Source organism: Syngnathoides biaculeatus, chromosome 23 (assembly GCF_019802595.1).
Source record: "Syngnathoides biaculeatus isolate LvHL_M chromosome 23, ASM1980259v1, whole genome shotgun sequence".
Classification (NCBI taxonomy): domain Eukaryota; kingdom Metazoa; phylum Chordata; class Actinopteri; order Syngnathiformes; family Syngnathidae; genus Syngnathoides; species Syngnathoides biaculeatus.
The window spans coordinates 5,755,136-5,782,292 of NC_084662.1; the positions used below are offsets into that span (position 1 = coordinate 5,755,136).

Consider the following 27,157-nt stretch of genomic DNA (forward strand, 5'->3'; position numbering starts at 1 on the left):
ACTTCCTCCCAACCGGTCAAATTCGACAAATTTAAAAAAAAAAAAAAAAAAGCAAGCTATTTCACTTCATTTTATTGCATTTTTATTTCAAGTATTTACAACAATCACTTTGAATACTCCATCCATTTTCTGCTACTTGGGAAAAGTTTTCCAAGTTTATTAGAAAAATATAAGTTATCGCACAGTACAAAACATTGTATTTGGGGAAAAAAAAAAAGACAATCATCACAGAGAAATCAAAAGAACACTTTTCAATCCGGATTACCCCCCCCCCACACACACACACACTTTTAATGTCACCTGTGAATTTTTGATGTTAAATAATTTCCCAGCACGCCATTCAAACACTTTCACATACCGATCAATAGCACAAGGCCGGTGATGGTCGAATAACATTTGAGCAAATGTTGACGCGACGTGAGAGGAACCCGACGTCATCCTGAGACCGGCTGGACAGGCGCCAACTCGGCAAACGCCTCGACCTCGCTTGTCAATCACGGAAGACAAGTTCGCCACCGGCGAAGCAGATGAGCCGGAGAACGCGTGAGGTAGTTCGTCCTCCGCGGACGTCGCGCGCCGGGGAAGCCCAATCGGCACGGGAGCAGTGAGTCATGTGACCTTACCACGGCGTCCGCCGGCGGCGCTCGGTCGTCACGGCGACACATCGGGACCGGCCCGGACGCCTTCCCCCTGCTAGTCGTGACAAAAGGATGCAATTAGACAAGGAAAGGACACGCACACTGCAACACGGGCGCTGCAGCCCAAGTTGACAAGCGACGCATGCAGACAAAACATGCGACATTCAAGCGGGCATTTGAGCGGCGGCCACTTTGGATTGGACGAGACGTGACGATGAGCACCTGAGGCAGATTTGGGTGGACCGCATGCCAGGTGACGCCACTGGCACTGGCCGGCGGGCAATTTGAGGAGAGAATTTTGTTCAATTTGAGGAATTGGCAAGACAACGGTTGGTTTTGTGCACGTTTGTGTGCACGTTTATTAAAGCAGACAAACAGCAAAGAATACAAGCCAAAAGTCTGGACCACGCAACGGAACTTTTCTGTCTTTTTTTTTTCTTTTTTTTTCTCTTTTTCTTTTCCTCCCAACAACATGACACGCATTTTACTTAGTGACAGTACAAATTGTAATTTCAATTTCAGTAAAACATGGCAGGCAGAGGGTGTAAAAACAAAACAAATGCTGGAAGCCAAATGAACACCTAATACGAAGCATTTAAAAAAAGAAAACAACACCGAGTGGGACTACTGTGGAATATTAAAATATGTACAAAAATCTCTTGCCAGAATGTCACCAATTTGGAACCAATGGAATCAAGTCTGTAAGGATGCGAAGAAAGCCAAAGAAAAAGCCTAGCGCTGGTCTACTTCCACTGCTGCCCGAAAGAATCCTGATAAAATTCCTGGCTGTCAGATTTGTAGCCGGAATAGTTAGCGTGGTCGCCGCCTTGGAGCGGTTGCTGAGCGATGGGCTGGGAGCCCCAGTTGTGATTATTGGTCTGGCGCCGCTTGGAATCGGGTTGGTTGTACCCGTCGGCCTTGCGCTTCGCTCCTCCTACATTTGCACCGCGGACGCCCCGCGCACCACGTACCCCTCCTCGCCCTCGCGCTTGCACCGAGCCTCTGGCGCCGCCGCGCCCTCCGCGGGCCGCTCCGGGTCCCGGCCCGCCGCGCTGAGAGAAGCCGGCCCGGCCTCGCGACGGGCCGGTTCCGCCGCGCCCTCGGCCCGGGGAGGCGCCGCCCCTGGCGCCCCTGCTGCCGCGGCCCCGGGCGGGCGTCTGGAAGTCATCGTAGCCGTAGTAGAGGTCGTCGTAGCCGCCGCGGTAATTGTAGTCGTAGCCGTAGTAGTCGTAGTAGTCCTCGTAGCTGTAGTAATCGGGGGTGTACGAGTAGCCGCCGCCGCCGCCGCCGCCACCGCGGCTCCCGGCTCGAGCCCTCCCCCGACTGGGAGGCGGCATGTGTTGTGGGGGAGAGTAATAGTAATAGTCGTCATACCTGAGGAGAAACGAGCTTTATTAAACTCAAGTCGTATTTGGAGCCGTCCGATCGGAGCACTTTTCAGCTGATCCATGGTTTTGGGAAGTTTTAACCACTCGGAACCTCAACTCACCACGCATTGCAAAAACATATAAATATGCGCTTGAGAGGGGGATGTTTGGGGCTTTTCATTCTCGCCACCTCACTGAGGCCAAATGACAGACTACGAGATTGCTCGGGCATAAAGTAACCATAAGCCAGTGGAACCAAGTCCTTTTAGGATTCAATAATACAAGCGAAACTCAGCAATATATACACACACGTGTATTGAAACCACAATCACGGATGACGAAAACAGAAGTTTTAAGAACTATTGAATTTGTGTTCACCTCCCAGCTACGGCACTTCCGTGGAGGATACTTCAGATGTCCCGCAATGCCCAAGGCCTCACTCCCGCGTGCGCATACGAACCACTCGACAACTTCCGCTTTGCGTTCAGTGTTTTCAGTGGCAAGGAGTAGGACCCCTTGCACCTGAGACTTGCCACACCATACAGAAGACAGTCCAAAAACTAACTTGTCATTTCGCCGTCGTAGAGCTACTGAAGCGCAAATGCTTGGCCGTGCATTATGTCATTCGAGACGTTTCGCTGAAACTGTTGTAAAGAAATCTCTCGCCGAGGGACCGAAGCCACACGGATGACTTCCGATACCTTCCAAGCGAGCACTCACATTTGAGTCTTGGCTGCTTGTCGCTGAGCTTTGCGTTCCTTCCTTTTTTGATCGGGCGGCTTGGCAAAGACGATTTCGACAGGCTCGCCTTCCAGCTCTTTGCCGTTCATCTCAGTCAGCGCCTGAACACAACAAGCGTGTCTCAAACGCGCGCGCCTGCGGACGCCGGTAGCAAACATACCTTGACGGCGCCGTCGCGCTCTTCAAAGTGGACAAAGGCGTAGTCTTTGAGCTTCTTCACTCTGTCCACTTTTCCAAACTGGCTGAAGCTCGTCTCCAGGATCTCTTCGGTGACGCTGTTGGCCAGATTGCGTACGAACAGCACTTTCACCTGCGAGCAGACGCCCACCGTCAAATCGCGACTTTCCGTCGCCACCGGAGAGCAGGCGAGGGGTAGCGTCCGGTACCTTAGCCATGACTTCGGGGTCCGGGTCCTCGATGGGGTCCGCCCACTCCACCGTCACCACATTGTTCCAAACCTTCACCTTGCCGCTCATCAGGCGGCGGCGCGCCTGAGCTGCAGTTTTATGATCTTCGTATTCCAAGAAGCAGAAACCTCGGTTCTTCTTCCTGTCGTCGGGCTGATGGTACAGGATGACGTCGCTGAGGCCCTCTGGAGGCACAGTGACGAGAACGCTGCGAGACTGGACGAAGGACCAGATGCGGGCTGCCGCGTAACACGCGACTGACCTGTGACTTTGGAGAACTCTTCTTCTATCTGCTCTTTGGTTTTGTTTTTGGGGATGGAGCCCACAAACAGACGGTTGTTGGCCACAGAGATGCACACGCCGATGTGCTTTCCGGGACGGATCTCGCGATTGTTGCACTGCGGAGGACAACGGAGATATCGAGGAACCGACTCAACAGCTACACCTCCAACCGTTCAAAGCATATCTGAATAGAGCCGATGAAAGTTCTCATAGTTCTTGTAGGTTGTATCTGACATCATGTCGTCATCTCAAGTCACAGACTGCAGAGAGCTTCCACAGAAACTCTTTGTTCAAAGGTCAAAAGGATTTTCTGTGAGGACATTCGCTGGAAGACGGAATTTCCGACAACTGGACATCCCTCCGAAATTGAGGAGAAATTGTCAGGGCCAAGAAGACCACAGCTAAACAAAATTCTCAACTATAGCTTAAGTATTATACATTTCCGCCTATCGCATGCCTGAGCCACAGGTAGACAGAAAACTAAAGTTACCCAAAAAAGTTGGAACATTTCCAAACGCGTGGAGAAAATGAAAAAGTGGAGCTGCTCGGCAATTTCTCCGCAGCCGTGTGGAGTTGTACAATTTTGTCTCTGGTGTCTTTGGACAGCTCTTTGGTTTGAGTCTTACCGATTGTACGGGGTGGACAGGAGGCCTTTATGCAGCCAACGACCTCACACGGATTCAGGATAGTACATGGAGTGGAGGTGGACTAACAGAACCCTAGCTGATAAGACAGGCGTTCAAATACTTATTTGCAGTTGTACCACGCAAAGCGTTAAAAATGAAATCAATCTCGCATTGCGATTTCTGGATTATCTGTCTCACAGTGGAGATGCAGCTACGATGACATTTCAGACCCCTCCATGATTTCTAAGTGGGAGAACTCGCAATATAGCGGGGTGTTCAAATACTTCTTTTCTTCACTGTATGAACAGTTCAAGCCAAGATCTATCCGACCGCCGATGGGTACGAATGGACGCCACCTACCAGCTTGACGGCCTCCTGCGCAGCCTCCTTGGTGCAGAAGGTGATGAAGGCGTAGCCTCTGTTCAGGCCGCTCAGAGGGTCCATCATGAGGCGAAGGTCCCAGATAGGCCCCGCCTTCTCAAAGAGAGGAACCAACTCATCTTCAAACAGGTCACGGGGAATCTTGCCCACAAAGATCTACAACAAGACAGACAGCCAGCGACCATTAAAGACAGCCCGCTTCCTGCTGAGCGCTCAATAAAATCGTGCACATGGTGTACCTCTGTTCCCACGGTGGGTTGAATGCCCATGTAAACCGACTCGGGCGGGGGGCCGCCATACTTCCTTTGACCCGTCGTGACGTCGAGGGTGTACTTGGTTCTATCCAAGAGTTCTTTGATTTTGGCCTCGTCCGGTCCTTTGGTGGCGTCGGCGACCTTGGCCCCTTGTTTCTCGCGCTGCCTGTACGTCTTCATTACGCCGCACAGGTAGGCACTTTTGTTCTGGACACAAAAGCACGTTAGGAACCGCGGAGATGCTCCCGTCAATTCAAAAGCCTACCTGAACGTGGGACAGGTTGCTCTCTTTGAACTGCAGCAGAACCTGGAGGGCTCCCTCCTCGTTGAACTCCTTGAGAGCCTCGATTGCTCTTTCATCCAGGTCACTGTGTGCTACCAGACCTGAGGGACACCGATTTCAATTAGAATCACAATCAACTTTTTTGACTTGGCAAATTAAGATGATAAAGATGATTCTGGGGTATTGGAAAATTACTACATTGGCTCAGAATCCAGTTGAAGCTTGTCTTACTCGAAATACATGACAAGTGGCTCCCACCTTTGTGGAATACTCTTATTAAAATAAAATAATGCACTTGTAGCACCTCTAAAATCTCTTAAATTCTTCATTGGTGATGACTGAACTTTTCACCAAATGTTCCATTTAACTGGATTTTTGAAATTGAAGTGACGCCATTCTAATCACCGTCGTTTCGAGGTGCCCACCAACAGAACCCCTCGTAATTTCATAACTACGTATGAGAAAATGGGACCCATTTGTTATTAAATCATGGGTAATCATGTCACTAAACTCAAGCATGTGCTACATAAAAAAACAAAATACATCAGAAAAACCACAAACTTCCATCAAACCAGTAAAATATGTAGTTAAATGATCAACTAACCACGGCTTTTATTAAAACAAGCATATTGTCAATTTGTATAGATTAAGTACCCCAAAAAAATTTAAAAAAAAAAAAAAAAAAAGGAAAACCATGAAAAATTCTCTCTAAATACAAATGATCAGTGTTTTTTTTTTTTTTTTTGCGTGTCAGTAAATGGTGGGACCAATTTGGTTGCTTCAAATGTCCACCAATTCACTTTTGACCTTCTTGATCCAACTGGATTCGAGTTTGCCGTGCACTTCTCGATTCAGGCTACGAGGTGCACACTCCCAGTAGTCACAATTGTACATGGTCATTGGATTGTGAAACATGCTAAGTCATCATTTCAACTCGTATTTATACATTTCTACTTAGCTGTACAAGTTGTGGCATGTACTCAACACTGGCTGAATTGAAATACCTTCAAAATATACATAAAGTGGTTACATCACCCCCCCCCCCACTTTGAGCCAACATCTAATTGTTTACATCATCCAGGTCCTAAAATAAGGTTAACTGTGCAGTGCCCGTTGCATTGTTCAGCAAAAAAAAATAAATCATAGCATTTTTTCCATCCCTGAAAACAATACGAAACAGGAAATCTAAAAACTAGTTCTTTGATTGTGAATTTCATAGACCGTTTACATGCATTTTTTTTTTTTTTTTTTTAAATTTGAATCAGTTTAAACTAAAGCTTATACAAATTATTAAAATAAAAGTTTGTAATTGGCACAAAGTTTTGGTTGGTGATTCCTAACCTCATTCCAGACAACGTTCCTAATTCATGACTCGTCTGGATCAGCTGTGCGTTTGTTTTTGGGTTTTTTTTGTTAATTCTTTGTTTAGCCGCGATTTCCCCCATCAGAATCAGATTTCATGGCCCCCCATGTAACAACACCCAAGGAATTTGTCTCCGGCAGTCAGCGCCGCCCATGTTGAGTACGGACAATATGAACAAAGAACAACAGACATTCAGTTCATAGGGAAGTATTTCTTCGGAGAGTCATCGTTTTGGAAAGACGCATTCTCAGAGCGTTTCGTCGTCAAGAGCGCGTCACCGCCCCAACATTATGTTAAGATTATAGCGTGCCCTTACCCGTTCGCCGCTATAGACCAGTGCAATGGGAGCTGTTCAGAGTGACCAATCGTGCGATAGTCTACACTATTACTAAGACTAATTGGACCAGCACAACATCTTATTCTCTCACTCTCCCGTCTATGAGCAGCACAAAAGTTAGTGTGGAGGCTTAGGACTGCTTGGATCACAGTGGTAAAAATCTGACCTTTCAGATCCAGTCCGTCCGTTTTTTTTTTAGCCAACACGGAACCGAATTGCAACCTCAAAGACCGGATCGGGACACCCAGATAAACAACGCGTGTTGTTGAGAGCTGCTGGCTTGTAACTAATGTTCATTTTAATGATGTTTTTCCCCGTTTGTGCACGTTTTCACCTGCGATGTAGAGCTCGTCGAGCTTCTCCGCCACTTTCTGAGGTAACTCGGCCTCCAGTAGCGACTGGAAGTGTGTCGAGCGCAAGACAGCTGCCGTCGTGTCCATCGGTTCCTCCGTCCCGTTCCCGTTGACGTGATCGGTGGCCATGTCCCCGGAAATCTGTTGACATCACAGCACCGTTAAAATTCAGCAGACAAGAAGGAGGCCCCCGGGTGGTCGACCAACGACACGCTCCATCTCGGAACCGCATGAGTCACTTTTATGTTGGTAATATCAGGCGACGTCACACAGAAGAGCACAGCCTGCAACCACAAGTACGCTGGTTAGTAACCCCGCCCGTGCGCCGTCACGGTTGTGCCCCTGGGCAAGACCACAATGTCCCCACAATGCCGTAGGGACACCTGTGGCTACACAACTACAGTGAAGCAAAGAAGTATTTGAACACCCCGCCATATTGCAAGTTCTCCCACTTAGAAATCATGGAAGGCTCTGAAATTTTCATCGTAGGTGCATGTCCACTGTGAGACTGATAACATAAAAAGAAAAATCCAGAAATCACAATGTATGATTTTTTAACGATTTATTTGCGTGATACAGCTGCAAATGGATAGGTTTCCAATGACGTCACCACGACCTTTAGACCAGGGTTAGGATGAATTAACGATGGAAAAAAAAAAAAAAAAACAAACAAAAAAAAAACTTCACGCTTCACTTACCGCCTCAGTTCGCTGACCTCTATGACACACAAGATGGACTAATTGGAAACCTATGCATAAGTATTTGAACACCTGTCTCCTTATCAGCTAGAATTCTGACCTGTTAGTCCGCATTTAAAAGTCCACCTCCATTACATGTACGATCCTGAATCAGATGCACCTGTGTGAGATCTTTAGCTGCACAGAAAAGACACCTGTCCACCCCATACAATAATAAGATTCAAACTTGTAACATGGCCAAGACCAAAGAGGTGTCCAAAGACACCAGAGATAAAAATTGTACAGCTCCACACGGCTGGAAAGGGCTACAGAGAACTTGCCAAGCAGCTTGGTGAAAATGGAAGAAGCTAAACATGACGGTCAATCTCAATCAGAGTGAAGCCCCATGCAAGATATCACCTCGTGGGTCTCAATCATCTTTAGAAAGGTGAGGAATTAGCCCAGGACTACATGACAGGATTTGGTCAATGACCTGAAAAACGCTGGGACCACCGTTTCCAAGGCGACTGTTGCTAATGCACTAAGACGTCACGGTTCAAAATCACGCATGGCACGGAAGGTTCCCCTGCTTAAACCAGCACACGTCTTAAGTTTGCCAATGACCATTTGGATAATACAGAGGAGTCATGGGAGAAGGTTTTGTGGTCGGGTGAGACCACCATGGAGGTTTTTGCTCATAACTCCACTAACTGTGTTTGGAGGAAGACGAACGACGAGCTCCATCCCAAGAACACCATCACTAGTGTGAAGCATGGGGTGGTAGCGTCATGCTTTGGGGGGTGTTTCCCTGCACCTGGGTCAGGACAACTGTGCTGTCTTAAGGAGATGATGACCGCAGCCATGTGTTGTGAGATTTTGGGGAACAATCTCTTTCCTTCAGTCAGCACATTGAAGATGGGTCGTGGCTGGGTCTTTCAACATGACAATGACCCCAACCACGCAGCCAGGACAACCAAGGGGTGGCTCCATAAGAAGCATATCAAGGTTCTGGCGTGGCCTCGCCATTCTCCAGACCTAAACCCAATAGAAAATCTTTGGAGGGAGTTGAAACCCCGTGTTTCTCAGCGACAGCCCAGAAACCTGTCTGATGTGGAGAAGATCTGCGTGGAGGGAGGAGTGGGCCAAAATCCCCCTGCAGTGTGAGCAAACCTGGTGAATAACTACAGGAAACATTTGACCTCCCTAATTGCAAACAAAGGCTACTGTAGCAAATCTATAAATAATATTGGTTTTCTCAGGCGTTCAAATACTTAGTTGCAGCTGTATCTCAAGTAAATCGTTAAATAAAAACATACATTGTGATTTTTGTGTTTTGATTATCCCTTACACAGTGGAGATGCGCCTACGATGAAAATTTCACACCCCTTCATGATTTGAATTGGGAGAACTTGCAACATAGCAGTGTTCAAATACTTATTTTCTTCACTGTATGTTACCACCACCATGCATTGACTGTGGAGTGATTAAATACGGGAAATTGTAAAGCATGATCCTGGCTGTTGGCATTTTTTTTTTTTTTTTAAATGTCAAACGCACCACCAAATATGAAATGTGTTTTTGTAAGAGTGCCCGCAACCTTGTCAGCCAGCCACCATGGGGCAACGTACGGTTCAGCCTTCATTCAGTTCAAGCAGCAGATTTTTCTTCAGCTTGACCAGTTACCTCACTGTTGGTGTCCACCAACGCGTTCGGGAGGGGGGTTGCTGGCTTGACAGAAACCGACCACGGCCCCGGTCGGCCGCCTAAGCAATGAAGGCGCGGATCATCGTCCGCTCGGACCCAATATGCCCCGCCTACTACGGAACGTGAGCTAAATTCTTTTGGAGGTGGGAGTTGAAATTCCTTCTGACAGGGAAATGTGCCTGCCGTTCCTAGCAGACCCCCTAATATAAGTTTTGGGCCCGGTATCTTCCCCCAATATCGGCGCCGACTCACCACCAGGTGGTCATCAGTTGACAGCTCCGCCCCTCATGAGGAATAACTGTGATTATCATGATTACAACATTGATTTAAATAGGGTTATTATTTTGGCAATAATCGTCCAGCCCGAGTGCAATGCATCATTTTCCTACCACTTTACTTCAAAACTGATGACACAGAACACATTCCCAAATGTATCCAACATTCAACCCAATCTACAACCTCCAATGCTCGGATATTTCCAGCACAGCCAAAAAATGACCTTCAAAAACAAAGACGAGTACGATATTGATGAGGGGCCGGTGAACAAAAGTCACGGTACTCGGATAAGTTGACTTAAAAAGTAGGTCAACAGGTATTGCTATAGCCATACTGGCCACTTTCCATCCTGAGCTTAGCAGATATAGCGCACCTCCATTCGACTATATTCAAATTCCCTTCAATACAAAAGCACCCACTAATGGTGCTAAGGTAGTACTACATGAACAAACAATTCAGTCAGGCAGGCAGTCGTCCACATTAGGCAGGAAAAGCTGTGCAGCGTCTGATTCCGTTCAGAACTTTTAGGAACTTGGCGCTGTTGAGGTGTAGAGGAGGCGAGTTTTGGTGGCCTCAGTATTGCATCTCTGCTTTTTGCAGATGACGTGCTTCTCACTGGAGCACCCTGGACACATTCGTGTCTCTTACAGTCGCAAGCGTAACCTACGTTATTCTGCCCTCCCTGCGCGTGCTTCAAAGTGTTTGGCACCCCAGGGAATTTACTGCAACGCTAAAGAAAAAAAAAAAATGACATATTGTATATTGAAATCGAAGACAGTCGCTGAAAAAACAATCTTATTGCTACCACTCAGGGAGAATGCAAAAGGATTCCCCTTGAAATAAATATTCACACAACCGCTGTGTGAACACTAATGGATAATAGACTCTGGTAAATATTATTTTTCATCTAGAAAAACAAGTTAAAAAAATAGCACCACTTTCTTCTTTTACTCGCTTAACATCAGCATACGTTCACATGTCCCACACTGCCCCCAAAGGGCAAATACCTGCGCAGCAAGGTAAATCATGCATTTATTTTGTTTTGCAAGTTTATATTATATACATACATATTACAAATTCGTTTGCTCAGGTTTTTAAATTAGCTTTATCAGTACAAAAAAAAACCCCATTTGAAATTAAATCTGTTCATAAATTTTAACAATAGTCTAATAACTGTGTTTTTCTGGGAGTTCAGCAAGCTTTGAAATGTTTGCAACGTTTGGAAAGTACCAACGTAAAGCACGTTACGAGTTTCAGATTTAAGAAGAGTCAAACCACACTTAAAATGTTGACCGCTATTGTCTTAGTATTAAATTGGCCGGAAAGATAAAGGCTCCTAGGTTCAGTATTAATCATCGGAAAACGATACATTACCGTCTTTTGTTTAGTTTGAAACAAAAAGTGCGATGAACGCTGCTCTCATGTAAATAATTGTGCTTTTAAGTTCCACGCGCGCGCGCGCGCGCACACACACACACACACCACACACACACACACACACACACACCACGCCTCTGCTAGCCAACAAGCTTCTTACGCACACCCCCTTAAAAGTCTTTATCGCAAAGATTCCAGAGAGCTCGGCTCCTATTCAAATCGATTCCGAATAGCCCCCGACCGACAAGTATTTGGTGAGCACAAAGTGAAAGAGGTCGAAAGCCTCGTCGACAAAATGCCGGCTCGACACATGCTAACACGTATCCGATGTCGGTGAGCATCAAAGCGGATTCAGACGCGACCAAAGGAGAAATGGCGAACGAACCAGAGGCGTACGAAATGATGCAGATCCGCCGAAAGGCCTGGGAGCGCTTGCTTGACGAACGTGGAAAATGAAATTTGCGAGAATGAAGCTTGACCGCTACTCGCAGCTTCTTTCTTCGGTCGGGACGAAAAAATGGCGCCGCCGCAGGCCTCCGCGCACAGGGTTTCCTCGAGTGTTTTCCACGGGCTGCACGTTTTTCTTCTCAATACTTCCGGTTGTCACCAAAATACGAGCGTCTTTCATTTCATGCCAATTTCCGATCACTCACTGGTTCTTCTTCCATGATTCTTATTCGGTTTCATTCTTTCGAAAGCTTTTCTTTTTTTTTTTTTTTTTTTTTTGCACTTGCGTGACCTGTACTTTAACGGCAACTGAAAACGGAAGTTCAGGGGCTCAAAAGAAATCGAACGTTCACCAAATGTTTTGGTTGAAATTGCTGAGAGCATAAAAAGCTTCAAAACATTTATTGCTCGGTGACTGTGTTTTAATGTCTCGAAAGCACTGTCTGTCAATTGACCGTTGACCAACTAGAGGAATTACTTGCTTGTTTCGTTCTATATTTGGCAAATAAATATTCCATTTGTGATTGTGAAAAAGGTACCGTACTTGCAGTAACAGAATTTATTTCTTCATAAAGAAAACAAAAAAGGTGTTTATATCAACGGGGAGAAGAGATAGCGAGGGTGGAGGACTTCAAATACTCGGGGTCAACAATCCGGAGCAACGGTGAGTGTGGTCAGGAAGTGAAGAAACGGGTCCAAGCAGGTTGAAACAGCTGGCGGAAGGTGTCTGGTGTGTCATGTGACAGAAGAGTCTCTGCTAGGATGAAGGTCAAAGTTTACAAAACAGTGGTGAGGCCGGCCATGATGGACAGATTAGAGACGGTGGCACTGAAGAGACAACAGGAAGCAGAACTGGAGGTGGCAGAAATGAAGATGTTGAGGTTCTCGCACGGCGTCAGCAGGTCGGATAGGATTAGAAATGAGCTCATTAGAGGGACAGCCAAAGTTGGATGTTTTGGGGACAAGATTCGAGAGAGCAGACTTCCATGGTTTGGACATGTCCAGAGGCGAGAGAGTGAGTATCATGGCAGAAGGTTGCCGAGGATGGAGCCGCCAGGCAAAAGAGCGAGAGAGAGGAAGACCAAAGAGAAGACTGATGGATGTTGTGAGGGAGGACACGAGGACAGTGGGTGTTACAGAGGGAGATGCACGAGATGGAAAAAGATGACACGCTGTGGCGACCCCTACGGGACAAGCCGAAAAGAAAAGAAGGAGATCTGTCTGTCTGCGGAACGACCGGTTACAGCATCTGCCCCACGGTTCTGAGGATCAGGATTCGAATCCCGGCCCCGCCTGTGTCCGCTTCCCCCCACAAGCCAAAAACGTGCATTCAGTGGAGATGCTGGAGGGGCGATTGCGAGTGCTAGTGCTCCTTTGTTTCTATGTGCCCGGCGATCGGCTGGTGACCGGATGATGGCGTGGCCCCGCCTCCTGCCCGAAGATACCCGGCGCTCCTGCGACCCTTGTGAGGATAAGTCCCTCAGGTAAATGGATGGATATTTTCGGTTTGGCTGTTAGGTCTCCTCTGCATCCCTTTGATGTCAGAACAGTTTGACTGTGACGCAGCCTTCATCTTTTCAAACATTTATTGAGAATCCAAGTTGATCTGTCAGGGGTGTGAACAAAAAAATAAGAAACGGCAAAACGCTAGCTAGCTTCAAACAACACGCGGAGACATCTCCGACAAATACGGGGGGGGGGGGGGTTGGTGCAGGACGAGATATGATCGCAAAGAGAACAAAAAGATCCGATTGAAAGGAGTCCGGATAGAGCGGGCCTTGGACACGTTAAAAAAGTCATTCGCTGATTCAGGACTGGAAAAAGAGATTGACAATAACTGGCAAATGAATACAAAATAAGACCAAAACAATGATGAGGAGTAGATCTTAAAAGGTTACAAAAAAGATAAAAATACTTTGTTGTCCAAACATGTTTGCGCGCTCCAGACTTGGCCGCCCACACATTACTGACAGTCTTCAGCTTAAACGCAGAGAAAATTAACAGGATTGGCGGCAGCGGCGCCGTCTGGATTTGATCTCCGCGCACCTAGACAAACACACACACACACACACACACCAAAGATAACCCAACTTGGACACAGATTTTGTTCTTATCACTTGTGTGCGTGTCCTTGTAATAGACATAACATATGGTAACTGCCACTTTTTACCACATTAATATTACTACTATGAAAAGCACTATAAGTAGTACACATTTTAGGTCTACATTTAATATGTACAGTAAAAGATGCATTTCAAATAATAAGATACATTCCTGTTTGTGATATGACGTTGCGGGGGAGAACGTTACAGCGATTCCAGGAAATCTGGAACAGGAACGTTGCGGCCATTCTCAGGACTCTGGAACAGGAAGACTGACGCTGCTGTTGTTGTTGTTGTTCCGGACATTCCCAAACGGGAACCTTTCGGTGAATCAGGGCAACTCAAAGAGGAATGTTGTCGTGATTGCGGGGACTTCTTAGCGGGAACGGTCTCCTCGGCATCTCGAGCAGGAATGTGACAGCCTTCTCTGGGAATCTTGCTTGATTGCGGGGGCACCTTATCCGGGGGCGCGGTGGGCGAAATCCGCTAACAGGATGAGGGCAGCAAGCTTCGCAGGTAAAGCGGGATTATGTCTGAGCAGCAGATAAACAGATTATTCCCAAAACAGAGTAAACTTTTTTTAACCTGGCGGCTGTCCACCGATTCCTTTGGGCGGAGCAAGTAGCACTTTCCCTCGCACAGTTCGCTCGCCGGCCTGCACCTCGCCGTCCGCTAGGGTAGCAGAGCACCTCGCCGTCCGCCTTTTTTCGCCACGATGCTCGGGGCCTCGCGATTGCTGATCTTGCTCGTCCTCGCCCGGCAGGTCCAGGGTGAATCTGCTTCTTTTGTGTTTGTCGCAAACGATGACAGTGACGAAGACTCGGGTGACTTTTTGAACCGCCGAAGTGCATTAGGATTGCGTAAGTAATCCTTCATCCCACTCACACAAGCTGCATAAAGACGGAGGGGAATCTTGGGCGCAAAACGCCACGTTGCTGTTGAAAAGGACTTGAAGGAGGGCTGCAGTCGATCCTCACAATGGATGCTTCTCGGGGGCTGGGGGGGTCACATCGGCATGTGTCCTGAGGCACTGCTTGGGCTTTTGCTATGTCTTGACATATCACCGTGACACATGGCACCCATTGGCAAGAAAAAGTATTTTGGAACCTTTAGGAATCTGGTGCTTTGCTGAATACATCAAATGTGACGGGAACATCGTCTCAATCGAGCCCACCGACAAATACTTTATGATGTGTCTGAAGAGAGCAACCCCCAAGTCTCATAGTGCTTGTGGTCAAAAGACGGGAACCCTTCAAATTTGTAAGTGATAGAGCCCCTTGGTGCTTCCTATAGCTGCGGATGAGACCTGGACATCTTTGGCCCATTCTTGCTGGGACAACTGCTTGAGTTCTGGCCTACTCTTTGGAGATCTCCAACTCAATCGGTAGCATCTCCATTGTGTTGAGGCCTGGGCTCTGACCCGGGCGATCCAAAAGGTGAAATATGTCGATGTGCCCACTTTCAGCTACATTTAAAACTGCACGTCCGTTACCCCAACGAAGCCCCGACTTCCCTGTCCCCAGTCACTTGGCCCAGCTCTTCCGAGGGGATCTGGAGGTGTTCCCGGACCAGCCTGGAGGTGGCCGTCCTTCCAGCGTCTTCTGAGTTGTCCTTAGGGCCTCCTCCCGGTGGGACAGGCCCGAAACCACTCATCGGAGACGTCCAAAGCGTCTTCTGTCGATGGGTTCAACTTTGAGCGGCTCCTGTCTGACTGAGCTTCTCACCCGATCTCTTTGGGACGCAGGCCAGATATCATTTCGCAAACAGGCGTGCAGAAATGTTCTTTTTGGTGCAGAGGGGTTCCGTCAGGAAGGGCATCCGGCGTAAAACGGTGCCAAACAAATGTGCGTTCATCCGAGGTGGCGCGCTGCGGCGACCCCGGAAGGGACAAGCCGAAAGAAAAAGAAGAAGAAGAAGAAGTCGTGTTGTACGCAGCCCGCTCATTCAATGTTTTGCTCATTGTCGAGTCGTGAAGAAAGACCTCCGCCGGTTCCAAAAATGCCTTCGTACCTTTGGCTGTCATTCGGGGTTGTTTCTTAACACCGCCAAAGTCTTCATTGTGTGGCTGCTTTGCTGCCATTTTAACTGAGCATCGACGTCTTGGTAGGGTAGCGAGAGTCCCAAATTGTCTCCATGTCGAAGGTCCTTGAAAATCATTTTGGATGTAGCTCTTGCCAACTCTATGTTCTGTTGATCCTCTAAAACTTTCTTTTTTCTTCTTGTGCAGAGCAAATTTCAAAGGTGTGAGGATGTTGGTTTTTTTTTTTGTTTGTTTGAAAGCATTCTCTTTAGCTGTCGTCGACACCTCTGTTATTATCTTTCCGAGACTACACGTGTGCTTACAATCCACTCCAGTGAGCTTTTTGGGACGCCGTTAACGTAAGGGTGTGCATGCATTTTCCACAAGCACTTCGCGGTTGTTCTCAATTAAAAACAAATGTTTTGCTTTGTCACCTCACACTGTACGTGTGGGAGATCATCCCCTTGACTTTGACTTGACGCCAAATATGTTCAGAAAACAACGACGGCTCTTTGGGGTTTTTTTTTTCCCAATACAACTGGCGTCCTGAGAAAGTAAAACGGGACGACGCCACCGGTGAGGAGTTGCCGTGTAGCCTGGTTAAAATCATTACTCAGAGAATAAAGACAAGCAAAGACAATGAAGGAATCCTTTCTTTCGTCCGGAAATAAGCATTTTCATATCCAATGCAGACACGAGCTCTCCGGCAGACTCGGGTCCGAAGGAGGAGGCGGCCTCACCCTCCGCATTCCCCAAGACATCGTCGGCGGCGACGAGGCTCGGCGGACGCCGGTCCAAGAGGTCGCTTTTCCTGCACTCCGGGGTGAGGGTTTGCCCTCAGGAGAGCGTCAGCGAGGTTCTGGCCAGCCACCGCTCGTACTACCAGCTCCGAGGTGCGCTCAGCCACGCCCTTGCTGACCTTCATTTGCCCGCCCTCATTTTGCAACTTTTCTGTGCCAGTGTGCCAGGAGGCCGTGTGGGAGGCCTACCGGATCTTCTTAGACAGGATTCCCGGGACCAGCGAGTACCAGCGATGGGTTCATGCGTGTCAGCAGGAGGCGCTTTGCATCGCCGACATCGCCAGAAACTTCAGCAACTCTGAGGAGCACCTGAGCATGATCCACATGGTGAAGTGAAATTGAATGGCTGAGGAATTTGACACAGCAGAGAAGAGTCCTGTTCGTGACAGCCAAATTTGAGTGCTCAAAGCGTTCAAAGTAAATCAAGCAGGTTTGACAATAGTGAAAATCAAACCTTTCCCTCTGCTGTCAAAAGCTGGGGCGTGTCCACAGAAAGTGCTGAATAAACCTACGCCCCTCAAATCCCAGCTATCTTTCTGACGCCTTCTGAGACATCCCCACACGTTTGAACCCAGAAAATACGTACATCTGCTTCGAGTTTGTCCTACCGATCTCTGCAGCCGTTGGACCTTTCGGCAGGCAGTCAAAAGCAAAATCAAAGTGCACGCGCTTCCGGGTTTTCAGCGTAAACGAGACCCAGCCGCACTCCACTTGTAATTTCACGTGTACTCACAGCTCGTAGACGAATGAATGCACGGATCGCTGCCGACAGCCCTTCCCTCCCTTTTGTGCCCATTTTGTCAAATATTTGGGGGGCTTTTATGAGAAATACAACGGAGTTGAGTTCCATTGGAACAAGAACACATTCCCAAGGTCAAGCATTGTCAGTCGCTACGTCGCTTTGTGTGCAACCAACGGGCAGGCGGCGGTCCCCTCTTCGCTTGCTTTGAGCCACGACCTTCAGTACGACCCTTGTGAGAATAAGCGGCTAAGAAAATGGATTGCGCCATTCAGAGCAGATTGAAATGACTAATAGTGCAATAGTGTGGTGCGGAGACACGAAGAAACGGAAGCAGTTTAAAGTGACGTGAACACTTGTAGAAATGGCGCAGGTGCTTCTCAAGCACAAGCGTGGCCACCGCGAATGAGGCCGTCGTAATTTCCGGGCTTGTGCGTGGCAAGAGGGACAAACTTGACATTTTCTGTTCGGGGTGTCGAGTAAGACTCGCACGTTCATTGTGCTGTTTGTGGTTTGTTGTGTTTGCACGCAGAGGATGAAGCGTCTCAGAAACGAGCGGCCGCCTTCACGGTAGGTGGCGACGTGGTCTTCGAGCACATCCTTTGGTTTTCACGTCCCCAATCGCATCTAACCGGAAGCTGCTATTCTTCCGCAGAGGTTTGCTGACTCCGAGTCCTGATACACACGAGACGCGAGGTGGGACGTCACAGCAGAAACAAAATTGAACTTCTTAGATGAATTAGTCACACTATCGGCAACTGTGGTGGTTCTGATCGCAGAGAATATTCTCTCTCCAAGCCTTTCATGTACTGTCGCTTCCAGGAGTTCTCTCCACCACCGTTTTCCTCCGCCAGGCCACTTCCTCTCCAGGTTCTGGCCATGATCAACAGTGGACCAACATGGAGGATGTAGAAGAGGTAGGAGCAGTACTATTTAGTGTTTGGAGTTTCTGCATATGTGCAGGAGCTAGAACGTACACATAATCAATCAAAAGACCAGAACCAGGCTAAAGGCGATCTCTCCCCTAACCCGTCCCCTTGCCTGCACCGTGGCCAAGGACTTTGACATTCCCAACGTTGTGCCTGAGAGTCCGGCAGAACAGAAGTTGGCATTCAGCGTCGACTTAGTGGATCCGGGATACAGAGAACTCCTGGACGACCCGGACTCTCCCCAGTACATCGACCTGGCTCAACACCTGCAGGACCAGGTGGGTGGCACCGTTGCAGAGAAGTTCAAAAGAACTTGTCGAGAACTCGTGAAATTCCTTCCTGAAGATAGGCTTAAGATGAAGATCAAGCATCGGCTTCTCTACACCTTCCGTCGTGTCCTCACGCGTTTCCTGGCAGCCACGTTGTCCTTTACGTTGTGCTCGACAGCTCCATTCCCAGCAGGAAGTTATCTGATTAGCTCCCCAAGACTATTATGTCACAGCAGATTGCAGCTGGCCAAAGATAGACAGTAGCCATTCACGCTCTCCCACAAAATAGTAGACCGGTACACGATAAGTGAAGGAGCCGAGGACGCTCGGTGTGGCTGTGTTCCGATCAAGTGTTTCTTCCACAGATGCAGCACGTTTTCGACAAACGTCCGGGATTTAAAAGCATCCACGTGCTGCGGATCAGGTACCCTGCCCCACCTGCTTGTGTCCAGTGAAACGTCAACTGTGCTAGAATAAATTTCTCCCTCTTCGTTCCTAATGCAAGCGAGACGCAGGATGTGGACAGGTACGTTGTTTTCTGGTTGTTGTTCCGGGGATTTGTCACTTTGTTGCGGAAGTACTTCCTCCGCTTCCTGTACAGTGTTGGAGGAATCACAGTCCACTACGCCCTGGTCTTTGAAATAACGTCCCCCGAAATCGGCCCCGAGGCAGCGGACGTCATTCCTACGCCGTCGGCGGACTCCAAACTGAGGGAGATGGTGAGAAAAGCGCTGCGCGAGGAGGCCTCCCTTCCCATCGATCTGGAATCCTTGTTTTTTCACCCAGGTACACGGGAGGTAGTATGTGTAAAATGCGGAACATGTTCCACGGATAGCTCTGACTGCTTGTTTGGTTGCAGAGGACGTCCTTCTGGCGACAACACCGTCCTCCTCTCGGGAAGCTGGCGTGGAGGTAATGGGACGTGTGTAGGAAGGTCGGCTGGGAAATGATGGCGTCTGATGATCATGTGTGATCATGTCGCTCCTCAGGCCAGTGAACCCGACTCCCACAACGAATTTGAAGTGTTCTTAGATGAACCAGAGGTGGATAGACTTCGGCCGCAGATGCCGCTCCCTCCCTTGGAGAAGGAGAACGCGCTGGTCACGCTACTGGATCCGTCTGACGAGGAGGACTTGAGGTTTGAGCCAGATGCACCGGAGCCATCCGGCGAAGAAGAGGAGTTGATCATTTCTCATAAGATTGAGACCTTCCATCACACTGAAACTGCAGAACTTGTCCGGCACTACACCCCGAGGCCCCCTACAATGGCTAACCTGGACTTAATGTCGGAGGACAACCTGGCCCCCACCACACACATTTCACTGACATCATCTCCTACTTACAAACCTTTGGACTCAGGCCTTGACACAACCACACTGTCAGTAGGCACGGACCAGATGCCCACTGAACCAACAGAGGCTTTTGCAAAAGCCAACTCCGTAACAGACTTGGGTGTTCAACAACTTCATGCCCCCATTGTGGACAATTTGGAATTAGGGGTTGAGTCAGCCACAACACAGAGAGAGTTAGCGGAGAAACCTGCTCAACGTGTCATTGGGGTTATGGACCGGACACCCGTAGCCCCTGAGGTTTATGAGCTGGAGGGAGATAATGTCCACATGCCGGATCAGGAGATGATGGTGGAAAAACAAGACTTGGCCCCTGAAGCGGCAGACTTACCTGTGGATGTTCCTGGAACGGAGGACAAGGAACTTGAAGTTTTAAAGCCACAAGGATTGGCACTAGAAGGAAAATCGGATGATGACGTGGAGGCAGGAGAACGACATGATGATATGGAAGAGGGAAGATTTCCTGAGACAGAAGAAGTACATGGGCAAAATGTTAGCCATCAAAATTTCATACCTGACGTGTCACAGGAAACAACACCTACCCTTCTCGAAGAACCAAAAACTCTTCTTTCAGAGGAACATTTCGATGATGTTGTCGAAGAAGCGCAAAATGTTGCGGGGGAAATGTTACCCGTTGTTCCAAAAGAACTCTTGCCTTATGTTACTGGAGAAACACCAGATGCTCCAGAGGAAACGTCACCCGGTGTTCCGACACAACTCTTGCCCGATGTTGGAGTGGAATCAACAGATGTTTTAGAGAAAGCGACCTGGGCAGATTACACAACGCCAAAGGAGAAAATGTTTGATGCCCCGAAAGCAGAAGAGGGCGATGTGGTTCCGACTCCAAAGGAATCATTTGCAGATTCGGGCCAGGAACCTGGTGACACTAAGGAAGCATCTCAACTCGAACCAGATGCGATTATAAAGGAGGAGAATGAAACAGGAGATGGGGAAGTTGCAGAATCACAAACACCGGCGGGAGGTTCAGAACATAGTGGAGGAGCACTAGTGGCTTTTGAACTCCGTCCAGTAGAAGTTGAGGAAGCAACGGGATATGTTCCTGAGCCAGAAAGGGACAATTCAATGACAGTACTAGAAGCAGGAGAACTGGAGACGACTCCAGAAACCAAAGGGGAAGAACAAGTTAACAGTGCACAACCGGTAGTGGAAAAAATGGATATTCCTGAACCAACAACTGACATTTTAGAAGCAGTCCTTGAGCATGGCACTACTGAATCGCAAGCTGAATCCGTTCAGGTCTTTACCCCATTTGATGAGGAAGGAGATCTTCGCGCTGACGAAAATACGGGTGAGGTCTTTCAACCTGTGGCAGCGAGCCCCAGGCGTCCGGAGAATAATCATTTGCCTGAAATTCTGGTAGCAGGTGAGGAGGACCCGGATGAACTCAAATATCCCTTCAACTCGGAGGTGCGATTGAATGGTGTGGACCGCCAGGTGGGACCGGACATCAATGCTGCAGAATCAGCCGAACCCTCTACTGAGCCAGCAGGTGAGTAAAACAGCATGGAACCCCAACATTGACGTTCTTATCAGAGTTAGCCACCAAGTGTCTGTTGCCTTCATTTAAAAGACGTGACGACTTCAGACAGAGATGCTGCATCACGGGAGGCTGAAAATGATGTCGCACTGGGAAGTGATGCCAGTGTGGGAGTGATGCCTGAGAAACCAGCGACAACAGCTTCAGACTCCTCAGCGCCACCGGCGACAACTTCTGCTGCTGGATTCTCTTCTCATGGTCCAACTGTGGACTTTGGACTCTTCGAGGTGGCGGAACCACGTGAACAAGGTGCAGCGTCCGTCATCATCATTGAGGAAGACATGAAAGAAGCTGAAAACCAGATGAGCGGATCGGTGGCGGCGGCGGAGGACGTTGTCGGGGAGGCTCTCGGGGACCCGACGGGCCAAGTGCGTCAGGCCGGCCTGGTGACCGCAGAGCTACCGGACGAAGGGAGCGGCTTTATCGTGGCGGACGTTTCAGACGGCGCCACGCCCCCGCCCATTGTGAGATACCTGACCACGCCCTCAATGACAACAGCAAGTCACGGGCGGGAGCTGGTGGTCTTCTTCAGCCTGCGCGTGACCAACATCGACTTCTCGGAGGACCTCTTTAACAAGACCTCACCTGAGTACAGGACCCTGGAGAACACCTTCCTCAATGTGGTGAGTGGCAATGACCGTGGCTAAGAGAACTTGCTGCCTCCTGGTTAGTGGATTGGAGTCGATTTGACAAATGATGGAACTGGACCTGTAGGTCCATGCGGTGAATGGGTCTTGTTTGAGATTGGAACTTTCTGGTCAGCCAAAACTGCTCCAAAGTCAAGCCACAAAGACACACAAGCCTTTTTAGAACTGAGATCTACTCGCAGGGTGTGTGACGGGCTAGCACTTTGATACACACTACAGAAACAACAAATTGTGACGATTTCAAATTTCTCACAATAATTAGAAAACGGTTCATCTGCTATACTTTATTTCTCAAAATATTTCCCATTGCTAACCTTTTCAAATGGTCAATTCTAGCGCATCCCTGGTGAGCGATTCTACTCATGTGGTCCTCAGGGGCTGTCTGGTGTACCACGTTGGTGACGTCTGCGTGGACAGAATCCCTTTGATATTTAATAATCTTTTTTTTTTTTTTTTTTTTTGGGGTTATCTTTGTGCCCAACCCCCCCCCCCAAAAAAAAAAGCTGCTGCCGTACTTACAGGCCAACCTGACGGGATTCCAAAACTTGGAGATCCTGAACTTCCGTAAAGGCAGCGTGGTGGTGAACAGCAGGATGAAGTTGGCCGAGTCGGTGCCGTACAACATCACGGAGGCGGTCCAGTGCGTCCTGCGGGATTTCTGCTCCACCGCCGCCGCGCTACTGCACATCGACATCGATAGCCGCTCGCTGGATGTGGAGCCAGGTGAGCTTTCAATACGCCCGCTCTCTTCTTCTTCTCACGTACAACGGCGTGTCCGGAAAACATCCAAGAGCGTCAGACTTTTTCTTTGTCATCACCTTTCGTCCCCCTTGAGGACAACGCACGTCACCCTTAAGACAACTTTATTAGACGGACAGGATCTCAGATCTTCATCAAGAGGACTAAGCGTTAACCACATGATCACGTGACCGTCCGTCCCCCTTAGCTGACCGAGCCGACCCCTGCAAGTTCCTGAGCTGCGGAGTCGGTTCTCGCTGCGTCCTGGAGTTCCCGCGACGGCGGCGGTCCTGGGAGGCGCGGTGCCGGTGCGACCCGGGCTTCCTGTCTGTGGACGGCCTTCCGTGCCGTAGCGTCTGCGATCTCCAACCTGGACGATGCGGAGACGGCGCCGAGTGTCACGTGGAACCAGGACGCGGCGCAGTGTGCAGGTGACCGAGGGGCCGGCCGAGAAGGGCCGCGCTACTTTCTGTTAGCACACCTACGGCGCGTTGCCACTATGAATATGTCGGCACTAAGATGGCAAACTTTCCTCCGGGGTTTGGTTGAACATTTGGATTTGGATTTGATTCCCCGCAATGAGCAAAATTTCAGTGTAAACGAAATGAAAATTCTATAGGCGGGACCCCATAATGTTAACAAGAAAATGATTTCTTCTTCTTTTCCTTTGGACGCGTCCTCCCATTCCGTGTAAAGGGATTTCCGGCATCCTCCTCATCCTCACAACATCCTTCAACCTCCCTTTGGCCGGCAGCCTCGTCTGGCGATTCTTCGGAGGAACTTTTGGCGACGTTTGAAGCCGGAAGACCTTCCGTGAACGCGATAATTATCGAAGCGAAAATAAAAAGCAACAACTAAGAGATGACTTATTTCGATTCCACACGCTGTTTTATTGGAGTGATAACTTGACTTCCAAGTCTGACTTGAGCTTGTAACTCAATTTGCGAGCATTTCACATCGTGCGACAGCGAAACGCGACTGCCGCCACCTTGTGGCGGCGTACCTGAAGCGGGGTCACGCGGGGTCTAGCCCCAAATTTGGATTGCAACATGAAGAAAAAAGTAAAAATTCAGCAAGAAAATGCTCAGCGTCCAATCGTGTCTTTTCTCTTTTTTTGGTCCTGTCGTGGAGCAGGGCCAAGGGCAGCGGGCGCCTCCTGGCGGCTTAGAGGGTCCGACGTCAGCAGGTGAAGGTTGACTTTTGCGTTTCATTTTCTGGTCTTGGGGATTCACAATGGAACTTTTTGTCTCCTGCAGCTTCCGCTTCTTTCAGTCACCAACGGATCTTCCCACGAGAACCCAATCCGCCGAAAATAGCACAACAAGAAAAGCGCTAGCGGAGACCGGACGGTGGCGCCGGTGTCCCGTCTTCGTGAGCACAACTCATCTCAGAGCGCCCTCTGGTGGCATAGGAGGGAATGTCGCTTTGTAGTTTTCCTGCTGCTTTTTCACGTTACTCGTTTTTTTTGTTTTTTCCATTTTAACCTAAGAAAAAGTGTCAATACATCTTTTCGTCTCCTTGTTTTTGTCTCGCCGACGAAGCGGTTTGCTTTGGTCGCGATCCCGCACGCTTTCTGAGACCCGTTCCAATAGCACGGAAACCGATTGAGGCAGGACTCGTTCGACGTTCGTCCCAACAAGTCGTCGTCATACATTCTCAGTTCATATAATCGGTAAAGATCTTTATGGGGGTGGGAACCAATTTAGAAAGCGTTTTGATGATGTTTTTGGTTTCCAGTGGCTAAATCTCTCCCATGCTGGAGCGCTCCACCGTTTCCAAAAAGCGGAAAAGCAAATTAGTGGCTGCTGCGTAAGGCTAAAGGCAAGCCACTTTCTGATTGGGACTCCCTCACCCAAGCATATTCATTCATAGCATTTATTTTGCTGTCCGCTATGAGCTGAATGTAAAATGGGAATTCAGTGTGCAGATCCCTCTGGTGTATTGCACCACCGTCAGTAGGCTCTCGACAGCGGCACTAACGGGAAAGATCGCCGGAGTCGAGTGACGGGACAGGGTTCGCAAATCGAATTATGGGGGCGGCGGTGGCGCGGGGGGGGGGGGGGGATAACCTTTCACACACTCAAGATGCATTTATGTTCATTTCCTTCGAAAAGGCAAAATTGGGAGAAAAATCTCCAGAGGTCCAAAATTGTCATCACCACCGTCTTCACAAAACCCGGCAAATCATTCAACTCCATTCGAGACAAGACAACCGTGACTTGGAAATTCTTTTTTGATGACCATCAACTGCCCACAATTCTCATCATCATCACATTATCGTCTTTATTGGCTGATATTCATCAGGCCCGTCCCAGCTGACCCCGGATGAGAGGCGGACCGCGCTTAACTGGTCGCCGGCCAGTCGACCAAACGACCGTTCGCGTTCACACGAAGACCGACCGGGTCAAATGAAATTGGACTTTCAAAGGAAATTCAGTGGGCCACGCACGTCTTTCGTGTTATTGAGGTGAAGAAGTGAAAGTGAGCCTCAATTCTGCGTCATCAAAATTGACATCGAGACCGATTGGTCTCTTCCAAGACTGACTGCAAAGACACTTTCGACGGCTTGAGTCAAGCGACAAGTGTCAAGCGCGTTTCTTCACAGCTGAGGAGACGCGACAGCCGTCGAGATGAAACTCGTCTCGGCTGTGCTGATATTCGCGGCCTCGACCGGCCGGCGACATCTTGGAAAGCCCAACGGGCCTTCTCCAGGTCTTGATTGTCGAGCAAAGCGGCAAGAGGTTTAAAAAAAAAAAAAAAACTAAACAAAACACACAGTGCACGGTAACACGGTTCCGGTTCAGAGACGGCTTACGAAGTCATCTGACGGATTCATTGCAGTTTGATTGGTCGTTCAAGTGGCGGTAAATCTCACGATGGCTTAACTGGGACGTTGTGCACCCAACGCGAGTGCGTTGCAGCAGCTGATCTTAAAAAAAAAAAAAAAAAAGATTGGCTAGCGCGTCCGCCATCTTGGTACTCCCAAAACGTTCGCGCTTTACAGGTTGGATTTTGGCCTGGCTTTTCTCAAAAGTTTGGCATGTAGAATTCAAACTGGTCAAGTGAGCTTGGCATTTTTGCAGTTCTGGTAACAAGAAGGATTTGGAATTCGACTCGCTCGGAAGTGCAAAGGAAAGACACAGAACACACCGTGACGAGCAAGAAAGCTTGCATATTACCTGTGACGTTAACTCTTCCCAAAATACGCCGTGAAGCGCTATCACCAGAACATAGCAAAAAACTAAGCATATTTTTTTTGTCATAAAAACACTACGTGGGAAGTCAGTTCCATATATTTTTGGAAATAAGGACTCACACTAGGAAAATACACGCTAAACGCATTGTTCATTATTGGTCTCCGCGACGTCCGATTTCAGACAGAAAATTTAAACTTGTTTGCAGAGTTCTGTATTATGAATTTCATCAAAAAATTCACAAAGTGTTTTCTTGCTTATCCACTGATGAAGTTTGGGAAAATATTGACGACGCCTTTTCGCAAAAAAACGTCGGCCTATAAAGGTGAAGCAGAGAGTGAGCCGTAAACATGAACAACAGGAAACAAAACTTCGTTCAAGAAAATCAAAAACCAAAGTTAATCTTTCTAACTTACCGGTGGAATGTTTTTTCACAGCCACCAGACTGGATATTAACGCTGCACAGGTCGGCGTGCTTGCGTTGGGAGGATCAAGATGGCTGATGGCCACTTCAATGGGCCATCCAGTCTTTTTTTTTTTTTTTTTTGGATCAGTGATTGGAGTGAGCTGCTCAACTGAGCCCTCCGTGGATATTGCGCAATCCGCCTCACTGACCAATCAGAGGCCACAGATCGGCATAAACCAAAGCCCGTTTTTGCTCCCGCCATTTTCTCAGACAACATTGCGTGGTCCAGTATAGGTTTAGTTAGCGTTTTATCGCGTATTTGGGTTATTTAACAAAAAATATGGTTAAGAGGTGTAGTCACGGACTTTGGAATAGTGACGACGGGTATCCCGAAAGGCGAGTCGGTGGGACTTCGATTCGTACCCTTTCCAAAACCGAAGACCCGGTACGAAAAATGCCTTCGTTGGATCAAACTTTGTGGAAGACCGCATCGTCAACTAAATCCATCTAATATCAACCGGAACACATATGTTTGCACCAAGGTATGCCCTATATTAGATTTTCAATCCACGTCTCGTATAAATGAATTCAAAGTTCTTCGCGAGCATAACACCGCTGCGTGTGAACGATTGACACACTTATTCTTTGTTGAGCGATATTGAGCGATGATCGGACTGCACAAACGTATCGATTTCTTGCTGGCTCGCGACGGAAGCTTAACCAGACTGTGTTTGCACGAAGATATGCCCTAAATTTGATTTTTAACCCACGTCTCGTATAAATGAATGAGACGTTCATCGCTAGCATAACACCGCGACGTGTGAACAATTGACACACTTATTCTTTGTTGAGCGAAATTGAGCGATGATCGGACTGCACAAACGTATCGATTT

General features: G+C 48.4%; 2 protein-coding genes and 1 long non-coding RNA gene across 12 annotated transcripts; 1 reads left to right on the forward strand and 2 right to left on the reverse strand.

The window, feature by feature from the left end:
• Positions 1-56: 56 nt before the first annotated feature.
• LOC133496860 (heterogeneous nuclear ribonucleoprotein Q-like) lies at positions 57-11,697 on the reverse strand. Of its 3 annotated transcripts, XM_061812912.1 has the most exons (11): positions 11,452-11,696; positions 7,014-7,173; positions 4,962-5,080; positions 4,682-4,903; positions 4,422-4,598; positions 3,416-3,551; positions 3,133-3,338; positions 2,907-3,056; positions 2,726-2,847; positions 1,610-2,012; positions 57-693 (listed from the first exon to the last, which is right to left on the reverse strand). In XM_061812912.1, exons 2-11 carry the CDS (start codon positions 7,159-7,161, stop codon positions 652-654), a joined length of 1,725 nt encoding a protein of 574 aa, XP_061668896.1. In that variant the 5' UTR covers positions 7,162-7,173; positions 11,452-11,696; the 3' UTR covers positions 57-651. The 3 variants fall into 3 exon arrangements, with proteins under 3 accessions (XP_061668896.1, XP_061668893.1, XP_061668894.1); XM_061812909.1 differs by lacking the exon at positions 57-693 and having other exon boundaries at positions 969-2,012; positions 11,452-11,697; XM_061812910.1 differs by lacking the exons at positions 57-693; positions 11,452-11,696 and adding an exon at positions 11,064-11,082 and having other exon boundaries at positions 969-2,012.
• On the forward strand, positions 11,203-25,591 carry LOC133496857 (interphotoreceptor matrix proteoglycan 1-like). Of its 8 annotated transcripts, none has more exons than XM_061812902.1 (19): positions 11,203-11,386; positions 16,131-16,211; positions 16,328-16,528; positions 16,596-16,762; positions 17,707-17,744; positions 17,830-17,870; positions 17,997-18,091; positions 18,232-18,381; positions 18,738-18,796; positions 18,878-18,898; positions 18,974-19,158; positions 19,232-19,284; positions 19,362-21,030; positions 21,103-21,231; positions 21,313-21,902; positions 22,430-22,649; positions 22,873-23,095; positions 23,799-23,850; positions 23,921-25,591. In XM_061812902.1, the coding sequence occupies exons 1-18, from the start codon at positions 11,362-11,364 to the stop codon at positions 23,830-23,832; spliced, it is 3,981 nt and encodes a 1,326-aa protein (XP_061668886.1). In that variant the 5' UTR covers positions 11,203-11,361; the 3' UTR covers positions 23,833-23,850; positions 23,921-25,591. The 8 variants fall into 8 exon arrangements, with proteins under 8 accessions (XP_061668886.1, XP_061668888.1, XP_061668887.1 ...); XM_061812903.1 differs by lacking the exon at positions 11,203-11,386 and adding an exon at positions 14,014-14,131; XM_061812897.1 differs by lacking the exon at positions 11,203-11,386 and adding an exon at positions 14,095-14,475.
• Positions 13,015-20,397, reverse strand: LOC133496861 (uncharacterized). The gene is made up of 3 exons (XR_009793870.1): positions 20,264-20,397; positions 20,053-20,184; positions 13,015-13,559 (listed from the first exon to the last, which is right to left on the reverse strand). It is a non-coding gene; the product is annotated as an uncharacterized LOC133496861 (long non-coding RNA).
• Positions 25,592-27,157: the final 1,566 nt, after the last annotated feature.